Source organism: Populus alba, chromosome 13 (assembly GCF_005239225.2).
Source record: "Populus alba chromosome 13, ASM523922v2, whole genome shotgun sequence".
Taxonomy (NCBI): Eukaryota; Viridiplantae; Streptophyta; class Magnoliopsida; order Malpighiales; family Salicaceae; genus Populus; species Populus alba.
Window position 1 is genome coordinate 2,024,957 of NC_133296.1, and position 11,431 is coordinate 2,036,387.

An 11,431-nucleotide genomic window follows, 5' to 3' on the forward strand; every position below is an offset into this window, starting at 1 on the left:
AACCTGAAAATATAGTTATTTTATTAATTCTCTAACATGATTAAACTTTTGTGGCTTGATGAATAAACATTTAATTAAGTTGACTCGGTAAAATTCTACTCAAAACACGGTTTGATTTTTATTTAAAAAGCTTGAACATGCATTTTTTTAGTTTTTTACATTGACTTATGCTAATCATGTCAGCTTTGACTACTCCACTACATAAACCTTGAAATGTCACGGGCAAGAACTAGTTAAATAATTATGAAAATAACTACTCTTTTCGTTCCATTTTGTCTGGATACCGTTGGATTTTCAACTGTCTGGCAAAACATAATTTGTTCAGTTCTGTGAACACTCTCAAAACTATGTAGAAGCTTGAAAATACAAATTGTAATCAATCAAGCGATCCAGGAGAAGATTGAAAATCAAAGTTTTTTTTTTAAAAAAAAAAAAATGAATAGAAAATTTGAGATACTTTTAAATAAAAAAATGTTAATAAATAAAGTGGGATGAAAAAAGTATGTTTATAAATATATAGATCAAACTTGAATCTATTTATGCTTGGAAACACGAGGAACCGTGTTTTTAACAAATTTAATTTTTTTTTTTTTTGTGTTTTGAATCAATTTGATGTGTTAATCTAAAAAAAAAAAAAAATATTATATTTTCAGCACAAAAAAATATTTTGAAAAAAAACCGTAATTACACTCTCAATCTGGTAAAGTTTGTCTAGAATTATAGTTTAAGTGTTTTAAAATATAATTTTAAATCAAAAGACATTAATTTTAAATTTTTTTATTATTTAAAACAATCAATTTTATGGCGGTTATGAATAACTAACAAACAGTATTTTATGAACTCATCTTTAAAAAAAATAAAAAAATATAACTAAGAAAAAGAAATCCTAAATGAAGGTTTTTTTTTTTGGTGGACTATAAATTTTATATTCTCAATTTTCGGGGTGTTAGTTTCTTTTTTAAAAGTAAGTATTACGAATAACCTATAGAATATCTCTAATTATTCTTAAGCACCATGAGATTTTCTAAATAAAACTCTAAATTAAAAAATAAATAAGAAATAAATCGGAATCTCTCATGTGGTAAAGGTACTTTGGGATCCAAAAACAACGGACATATGATATGCTTTGAAGAGCTTACACGCAATGAATTAAGAAATAGTCTTTTAGTCTGGTCAAAACCAAAATCATTAATATTTATAGGAAATTAAAAAAAAAAAATAAGAAAAAGAAAAGTTGTGGCCGCCCCACCCACCCACCCACCTCCGGTACCGCAAACGAGAGAATAATAATAATAAAAAAAAACCGGAATGGGAGTATTATTTTGTTTATGTAATTGGAAATTTCTTTTCAAAATATTCATATATAAAAAATATTTATAGATTTTTTATGTAGAAGAGAGAATATAAAATTCAAGATTCATAAAATATAAATATTTTTATTTAAGATCTCTCTATTTTTTAAGAAAAATCAAGAAAATAACTAGTAGAAACCAATTAATTATTTCATAAAAATTATAAAATTGCTCGACTTGATTGTGACGATGAATACATTTGAAATTGTAATTTAATTTGAGTGAAAAAAAACACTATATCAAAATTAGATCTAGTGAACATTTGTTTACGCTAGATCAATCTATTTTTTATTTTTATAATTTAACCTGTTTTTTAAAAATTCATATAAAAAATAAATAATATTGACTTGATAAAATATAAATATTTGCTAAAAATTAAACTCGTATCCATAGTTTTTAAATTGACTGAATAGACAAGTTTTAGATTACGAGTCTAGTAAATTAACTTGAATTAAAAATATTCAACAAGTTTTGATATTTTTTTTAAGGCTAACTAAATCATGAATCAATTTAATTTTTTTTATTACATTATACTAGATTAATTCTCTTATTAAAGCCAGCAACGCCTAGGTCAAATCCTAGGTCTTACTGCCATGCTCATAACCTCGTAAATAATTAGGTGTGTATTTGAGAGTGTGGTTGTTTTTCAAAGTGTTTTTTCGCATCAAAATGCATTAAAATAATTTTTTTTTATTTTTAAAAAATTATTTTTGAGATCAGTGCATTAAAATTATGCAAAACATACAAAAAAAATTTAAATTTTTATGAATCATGATTTACATCACGTTCCCAAATGGTGTTGTAACTTCCTAGGATCAAACCACTTTGGGAATAAATTTAAGTGATTTTCATCCATCAAAACTAAATTCTCCCTTGGAGTCTCTTAATTCATTAAAATCTTTGAACTACTCTTTCTAAAATACTCTCCAAAAATAAGAAACAAGTAAAAATAAAAAGAGTGAACCTTGCATGCAAGAAGAATGTCGCAAATTTTCTTCTAATATAGATGCTACCAATCGTGATATGATTATTTTTTAAAATATTTTTTATTATATAAATATATATTAAAGTAATAATATTTTTTTAAAATTTATTTTTAATATTAATATATCAAAACAATATAAAAATAAAAAAATTATATTTCAAAAATATTTTTTAAAATACAAAAAACAAATAGACTATTAATACTTTTTTAATATTATAATATGATATTTAACATTGTAATAACGATTGTTTTTTTAAAATATTTTAACATGAAAATACATTAAAATAATATTTTTTTATTGTTTAAAATTTATTTTTAATATTTAAAGTATTTTTTTTTTAAAAACTTGACCACACCACAATACTAAAGAGCCATAAAATACTTTTTAAAAGTAATTTGTTAAATTATTTCTTTCAGATTTTTTTTAAATTTTCAACTTCAATACACAAAAAAAACAAATCTATAAACTTTTTTCCTCATAATATTAAATGCTTGTATTATTAATAGATGGACCCACCAGAAAATACAAGCACATTAAAAAGTTAGACCTTGACAAACCCGGCAATTCTTGGAAAAAACAGCCCGAAAAAAGCGAAAACCACACTATCCTAGATCAAGTGCTATCTAGGGTATTATTTTGATATCTTGATGCACATCATTACCAAGCTCTAAGGGGTATCCTTGCCCTGCTTTAAGGTTGCTTTCATGAGGTTCAACACAACAGATGCTAACTCAGTTAGATGTGAAGTGTAGCAATGATTTGCTCCTTCTATGATGTGTAGATTGTGATTTGGTATGATCTTGGCAAACTCAAACGCATCCTCCACCGGGATGATTTCATCAGCAGATCCATGAACGGTGAAGACCCTGCAATCCTTCTTGATCGCCAGACAAGCTTCATGCATATCGGTACTCAGGCGATCCATCAGACCTTCCTTGGTGACACGATAAATGACACTCCCCGTTCCATCCTTAACATCAATGAATCCATCTTGTTTGATCTTTTCCATAAAACCCTTTCCAGTTCGTTCTTCAATGCATCTCTTCAGATCATAGCGGCCAGAAACATTGAAAACTGTGCTGATATCCTGATATTTTGAAGCATATAGGAGCACCACATCGCCTCCTTTACTATGCCCAAGAATTGCACTTACGCCTCTGCTTGGGCTTGCTCCTCGGAAGTGTTCGATTACAGCACGTAAATCATCAGCCTCTCTCCAGTAATTTCCATATGAAAATGAACCTTCACTTTCCCCATTTCCAGCCAAGTCGAAACGGAAGGCAGAGATTCCTTCCTTTTCTAATGCCTTGGCAAGATTCACCATGATATCGTTTTCCTTTGTGGAACAAAAACCATGGCATAATATAACTATGTCGTTGGATCCAGTGTCATGTAATAAGCCTATCAGTTTTTCACCATGTTTGTTTGATATTGTAACTTTCTGCTGCTCAGCAACTGGGTTTTGGGCAGACGGAGGGAGAGCCATCCTTACAGTCACGGTGCGATTGAAAGATGAGAAAAAGCGTGCCTGCAAGGAGGAAGCAGGGAACCGTCTCGGAGTGGAGGCGGCGCGTAGGTTCACGTGTGAATGAGATACTGCGAGCGTGGCCAGCTGGATCGGGGCAACTTTCTCCCGGATTCTTCCGAGTACCAATCAATCTCTCAAAATAAGACAATTGAATTTCAACAACTCTCAAAGAAACCATTTTTAAAGAGCAACCACTATTTAGCATCCCAATAGTTTCACATACGATAAAATAACACAAAACCGAGATGAAAAAACAGCCATAAAAGATCGAACCAGTTCAAGAAAGAATCAAAATGTTAAAAAGAAATGATCTTTACTCAAAACCCAACAAGGGAAAGTGAGTCTCCTTACCTGAAAGTATATGTTGAAGTCAGAATCTTCAGCTGGAATTTTCCCGAGAAAATGATAGAAAATTTGTGAGAAAGTGAGATAAAAAGAAGTGTGAACAGTGAAAGCAGCGGAGGAGAATGGAGATTATTAGGGTGGAGAGAGAGTGTTTAGTACAATTACAATATGAAAAAAAAAAAAAGTTTAATTATACATGATACCGACAAAAACTCTAAAACGCGCAGCAAGGCTCGTTTATTGTTAAAGTTAGTGTTCATTATGCTAGAGAGTATTGATTTGACTGGATTGAATTAGATAAAGACCAGATAAATAGCCGTATAGCTTATTTTGTTTTTGATAAATAATGGACGGATAAAATCGATCCGAGCTGGATTATTCTGATACTGCTTGATTTGGTTAATTTACATGAGATAAAACATAAATAAAAAGATTATTGATTTTCTTTTAATTTTTTTTATTAAAACAAAATTACTTTTGATTTTATATATAATTTGTGATCCAGCCCTTGTCACATGTTAACTCGTGAGTAAGATTGAACCTCTTAACCCATGACTTGAGACTTATCTTGAGTTAATCCTCGAGTTGAATTTTTAAAACAGTGATAATAAATATTTTTATTTCTACATTGCCTCGAGTCGCCCCAAATTAACAATGTTAACCCGTGACTTAGATCTTGTATTAAGTCAATTTCATAGTTGGTTTTTAAAAATTATAATAATAATTATTTTTATCATTAAATAGACATGAGTCTATGGTCAACCTGACTCGTGAGTCAAGCTTTAACCAAGGTTGACCCCTAAATCTTGCCTTACCCTGGATCGACCTTTATATCGGGTTTTAAAATTATGATAATAACTTTTATCTTTACGTTAATCCCGGTCAATGGTCAACTCGACCCGTGAACCGAGCTTAACTCTAAGTTGACTCGCGAGTTAGGTTTTAAAACTATAATAATAATAATTTTTATCCTCATACCGACTTAAGTTAATGATTAACTTGACTTGCGACCCAAAACCTTGTCCCGAGTCAATCCCCAAGTTTGATTTTAAAATCATGATAATAACTATTTTTATCATTGTATTAATCCGAGTCAATAGTCAATCCAATTTGTGAAGTGGACATTACCCTAGGTTGATTCTCTAATCGTATTTTAAAACCATAATAATAATTATTTTGATTTTTACATTCAACTCAGGTTAATTCTTATGTAGAAAATTAGACAATATTATTTTACTTCTTTTAGTGGGAAGAAAATTTCTCTGCCAAAAAAACCTTGGAGAGAACAAAATTTAGTTTTTGTAGTGTCTAAATGTGCACCAAATAATTTCACAAAAAAATTGTTATGTTAAGTACTTCATTATCCGACATACCAAATATCTCCTAAAATAATTGTCGAATGATATATATGCATTTTTCTAAATTTTTTTTAAAATAAAATAACTAAATTACCTCTAAAATAAAATAAAAAATTAAGCTGTTGACAAAGGATGTTTCTGCTTTTTTGGCCTTTTAAAATAAAATAAAATTATATATTCACCCTTGAAATCAAGCCATGCATCCAAGAGCTTTTTTGTCTTGCTACATAGGTTTGTTTTGTTAATTCCACAACCGTGGAGGGCAATCTAATCTTAATTAATATTGAAATTCAAAAAAATGAAACAAAACAGCCTAAAAATTACAGGTTTACCCTCTTTACTTTTGATATTTTAATTTGAGTTTTATTTTTTTGATTTTTAATTTAATTTTTTTGTTTATTTTTAATTCTATCCTTTAATTATAAATTATCATGTATTATTCTTATTTTTTTATTTCTAATTTTTCTTTCTAGTTTTCAACTTAATCATTCACCATGAAAATACAAAATACAGAGATAAAGTAAAAGTTTACATCAAGCAAAATTCATTTGCAATGGCATTTTATTACCACTAACATTCAGATACTGGCAACTGAATACCCTTTGAAACTGCAACTTTCCATTTTGCCGTTCTGATAGTCTTAAGCACTTACAATAAATAAAATATTATCAATATATAATCAATTAATGGATCATCTATTCACATTAGCAGTAATAGTCCCTGGCGCGTGAGAAATTGCTCATCAAAGCTCAAAATATGAGCAGCGCAAAAACTTGAGAGGGTGTACAAAAACCTAACTATTTTGAAGAAAACTACACTTGATAGGAAAATTTCACTTTGTTTTTCTTTCTTGAGAGCTTCCACGCATAAATCGACTTATGATTTCATCATAAGATTCCAGATCCGATAACATTCTAAATGTAGACGAATCTGCAGAGAATCCTTTACCAACCATCTCTTCGATTAGCCGTACTGCATTTGATGTGTCACCGTTTCGAAGAAATCCTTGGATTATAACATTGTAAGTGCAACTATTCGGCAAGCAGCCATTAACTGCCATTTCTCTAAACAACTCACATGCTTCATTTGATAGCCCTCCTTTCAAAAGTCCACTGATCATGACAGTATATGTAACCACAGTAGGTTGTATTCCTTTAACAAAAAGATTGGAGAACAGTTCCCTTGCAGCCTCAAGCTTGCCAAAAGTGCACATCCCTTCAAGAAGGATAGTATAAATGAAAATATTAGGTTCTAGCTTGCTCTCCTGCATTGCCTTGAGCAGTTCGAATGCCTCATCCAAATGGCCATGTTTGCATAAGCCATCTAGGACAATAGAGTAAGTTATCAAATTTGGAAGCAGGCCATAAGAGCACATCTCCTTAAGAAGTTCCTGTGCCTCCTGAGGTCTCCCTACTTGGCAAAAACCTCTCATAAGAGTACTGTAAGTGAAAATATCAGGAGTCAATGCTTTATGAGACATTTCAGCAAGAAGTCCTTTTGCCTCATCAATCCTTCCACTCTTACAGTGCCCGTTGATCAACATGTTATAACTTCGAACATTAGGTGCGCAACCCTTGCGATCCATGATGTTGAACAATTTTTGGGCCTCATCCATTTGGCTCCGAGAACAGTATCCATCCATCAAAGCATTGTAAGTGTAAACATCTGGTTCTAAACCCTTTTCAGTCATCGTGTCAAAAACAAGCCAAGCTTCTGAAATCATCCTTTTTTTGCAGAGTCCATCAATTAAAATAGTGAATGTCACTTTATTTGGAATAACATTCCTTTCAACCATTTGCTTGAACAAGCTAGTTGCTTCATTCACTCGTCCTAAATTGCAAAAACCCAGCAGAATTGAGCTGTAAGTAAAAACATCTGGTGGAATTCCTTCCTTGACCATTTCAGAAAAGAAGTCCATGGCTTCGGTTACCAGTCTATCTTTACAAAGGCTATCTATGACTGTATTATATGCCACCACATTTGGCTTACAACCTTTTTCTTCCATCTTCTTGAGCAACTGAAGTGCCATGGTCGTGTTGCCCATTTTGCATAAACCATTAATTATAGTACTATAAGTAATCACATCAGGTTCATGCCCCATCTTTACCATCTCATCAAACAATTTTACTGCATCCATTATTTTGGCCTTGGAGCAAAGGCCGCTAAGTAGGGTATTGAAAGTGACAAGGGTGGGTTGAAGTCCAAGTTTGAACATTTTACCAAAAACAGAGAATGCAAAAGGAATGTGATGATGGTTGGAGTGGCAGAAGCAGTTAATCAAAATGGTAAGAGTAGCAACATTAGGTCTGATATTTGACAAATCCATTTGTTTGAAGAAATAAATTACAGTAGAGTAATGCTTGTTTTTCACAATGGACCCTAATAACTTGTTAAATTCCACAATGGATGGCACCGGACGAATGCTAAGCATCTGATTGAAAGAAGCAACTGCATCAGCAACACTATTAGAATTGCTATAATCACTACAAAACCCACCATCTGTTATCGAGGAAGGACTAATATTGGTGGTAGAAGCTGTAGAAGCAGTGAAGTGCTGGTGAATGAAGAATAAGAAAGAAGGGAATTTAGGAAAAGTACCCATTTCCATTTGTTGTTGTTGAAGAAGCTGAGAAACACAAGAAGCAGAAGCTGCGAAAGGGCTTTTCCGCATCATCATGTTCGAAAGCAAAAGCTGTCGTCTCCTGGTGTTCTTATAAAGAAGGTGAAAGCTAACCTGAGTAGTTAATCTCTCTCTCTCACAACTTCAGACTTCAGTTCAGTCTCTCTCTCGTGCCCTAAAACAAAAGCGAACGGAAAAACCAAAAGGAACCAAAGGGCCCTTTTTTTCAAAGCCCAATAGAAAAAGATCTCTATTTTGATAATTTGCAAGCGATCCATGTAGTTGAGATTATAAACTATTTTATATTTAATTAAAATCTTAAAATAAATTATTTACATAATTAAAATATTTATCATCTTCAAGACTTCAAAAAATGAAAGGGTATTATGTGTTTGAAAATAGCAAGGGAATTCTTTTATTAAATTACTTGGTTAATACAATTGAAAAGATTAGTATATCCACATAAAAAATTTAAAATTTATATACTTATTGAGAAATAATAACATCATGAAAAAAGATAGAATTTGAATGTATACTAGATACTTGATCCGTACTTCTCTGCAATTAAGATATTTTTCTTCTAATAAAAAAATTGTATACACCATTTTTTGACATGTTCTTGTAGTAAAAAGAATTTTCAAGTGAAAATAAAAAAGTTTATGTATATATGTAATCAAATAAATTAAGAACTATGTGAATTAATAAATAAATAAATTATAAAATATAATTAAAAATAAAATTAGAAAAATTAAGAGATAAGTATAAATTAAAATATTTAATTTCACAAGAAGGTATATTTATCTAGTTGTGTTTGCTAAATTTGTTTATTAAGATAATTTTTTATTCAATTAAATGATAATATAAATAAACATATATATTAAATTGATTGAATAAAATAAAAGTGAAAAACAAATATAATGTAAAGATGCACATAATAAAAATATTATCTGAAAATAAAATAATTTTTTTAATAAATAAAGTGATAATATAAATAGACACACATTAAATTGATTATAAAAAAAATCCTATACAAGGCTGCAAATATTAGAAATACTATCTGAAAATAAAAAAATTATTTTTCAAAAATAAAGTTCATATTTACAAAAGATAATAAAAAATTACAGATGAATCAAAAAAACCTTTTCAAAAAATTAAATGTATAAAAAAATAACCATAATTTAAAATAGGCTATTAAAACAAAATAAAGAGATAAGAGGCTCTAATATAAATATAAATTAAAAAATAATTTTGAAAAAAACATATAAAAAAGCATTATTTTTTTTTAAAAGTATATTTTTTTTTAAAGAAGAAAAGGCTAGATGTTGCTAGGCCTACTTTTTTTTTTTTTTGAAAAATAAGCCATGCATTACTGGGCATAACAAGCTAGGACAACCCACCTAGCTCATTTCATTAGGGTTTGTGCGACTGAACCTTTCTTTTTCTTTGTATTTTGGGAAAATGACATATTGTCTGTTTTTATTTTTTTGAAAATAAGAATCAAACGATGCGTTGTAAATGGCCGAAAAAACATGTTGATGGTTTTTTAGACTCAAAAACTACATTTCAACCCATTGTTTTACCCAAAATATCTAGAAAATATCATAGGTAACTTGATAAACATATTCATAACCTAAAAAACCATTCTAAAACTTGAAATCAACCTGAAATAAAAATATCTTATCAAGATTATATATATTTTTCTTAGCAATTTCAAGGTAAACAAACCCCTAATATGATTATCCTAGTCTAATGATTTGTTTTTCTTTTCTTTTTTTAATTTGTGGTGCTTTCGATTTAATAAACAAGATCACGAGTTTGAAAAGTTAATGTAATTCAATATCTTTTTTTTTTGCTCAATTTCTTTTTAGATTTCATTGTTCTCTATTTTCTTTTAAAATAATTATATAGTTATCTTCAATTTCTTTTTTATCGGTTTATCCTGATCTCATGACTTAAGCCACATGTTTTGCACCTATTTTTTAATAGAGTTTTTTATTTATTTATTTATTTTAAAGATATTATTCCGATTCATCTATATTTTCCTTTTGTTTTATATAGACGAAATGTATTTTTATAAATAAAACATATTTATCTTTAGATAATATTTCTAATACATTCAACGTTGCATAATATTTTTTATTTTATTTTATTCAACTAATTTCACGTGTGTTTCTATTTTTATTATCTTTTATTTATTTTAATAAATAAAGTCAGTTAATACAACCTGATATCAAATATCTTGATTTATATATATTTTTTCAATTTTATCAGTTTTTCTTTTAGTTATTGGTAACAACTTATTTATTTATTTACATATATAATTATTGATTTATTTAATTATATACTTCCATAATATTTTGATTTACACGTTGAATTTTTTCATGTGAGAAGATAAATCAACATAACCCACATATCTATTTTTTTAAAAATTCAAACATATGACCCACGGCAGAACACAGTTCAAAGAGCTAGTGTGTATTAAAAGGAGGTTTGAACTCCAGATATGTAGGAAATACATTTTATGATAACTTAGAAAGGTCGTCATTTATTCATTCAAGTCTTGTTTAGATTACTACACGATGCTTGAAACTAAGACTAGCATTTATATGCACAGAAGCATTGCTTTGGAACAGGTGGTGCTGTGTACAAATCGCAGAGGCCCGTTCCGGCATATCGATTCTTACAGTCTTCCCAGCAACGATTTTGCCCTTTGCAGGTCCATACTTTGTGGCAGTCTCTTGCTTCCACCTCGAGAACTAGTTTCTCATCTGCAAGACAAAAATACAAATAAATTATAGAGCAATCATCCATCGAATGATCTGCAGAAAGCAGCTTACCTTTTTATGTGTTTAATTCACACACAAGGAAAAGAAAAGAGTGATCGCTTCTATCGGTTAATGGTAAGAATATAATCAAGTTTCAATGTCATTAATGGATAACAATGATCTTGAGATGATGATGGGAGTCATCAGTAAGGAGCACAGAACAAGTCTAGATCTCCTTATTGATGATATCGCGATGTTAGAGATGATGCCTGGAATCCATGGATTTCTAGATAAACAAGCTCGACACTTGTATGTAAGAAATACAAATCATCAAGATCATACAAGATATGAAGACTAGGCCCTTACCAGAGGCAAGGAAGAGGACAAACAGGAAACAGAGAGTAGACAGTTTCACCATCTTCAAGTGCGTACTCAAGTTCTCTACTAAGCTCGCTCATAAGGAGGTGTTCTGGCACC

At 29.9% G+C, this 11,431-nt stretch overlaps 3 protein-coding genes across 3 annotated transcripts; all 3 read right to left on the minus strand.

Annotated features, from left to right (window-relative positions):
• Nucleotides 1-2,886: 2,886 nt before the first annotated feature.
• Nucleotides 2,887-4,381, minus strand: LOC118053277 (putative uncharacterized protein YDL057W). Its single transcript, XM_035064497.2, has 2 exons — nucleotides 4,218-4,381; nucleotides 2,887-3,997 (listed from the first exon to the last, which is right to left on the minus strand). The coding sequence occupies exon 2, from the start codon at nucleotides 3,822-3,824 to the stop codon at nucleotides 3,006-3,008; it is 819 nt and encodes a 272-aa protein (XP_034920388.1). The 5' UTR covers nucleotides 3,825-3,997; nucleotides 4,218-4,381; the 3' UTR covers nucleotides 2,887-3,005.
• Nucleotides 4,382-6,223: 1,842 nt separating this feature from the next.
• On the minus strand, nucleotides 6,224-8,382 carry LOC118053276 (uncharacterized). The gene has a single exon (XM_035064494.2). The coding sequence runs from the start codon at nucleotides 8,244-8,246 to the stop codon at nucleotides 6,402-6,404; it is 1,845 nt and encodes a 614-aa protein (XP_034920385.1). The 5' UTR covers nucleotides 8,247-8,382; the 3' UTR covers nucleotides 6,224-6,401.
• A 2,246-nt stretch (nucleotides 8,383-10,628) lies between these two features.
• On the minus strand, nucleotides 10,629-11,431 carry LOC118053275 (putative defensin-like protein 184). Its single transcript, XM_035064493.2, has 2 exons — nucleotides 11,321-11,431; nucleotides 10,629-10,957 (listed from the first exon to the last, which is right to left on the minus strand). Exons 1-2 carry the CDS (start codon nucleotides 11,370-11,372, stop codon nucleotides 10,785-10,787), a joined length of 225 nt encoding a protein of 74 aa, XP_034920384.1. The 5' UTR covers nucleotides 11,373-11,431; the 3' UTR covers nucleotides 10,629-10,784.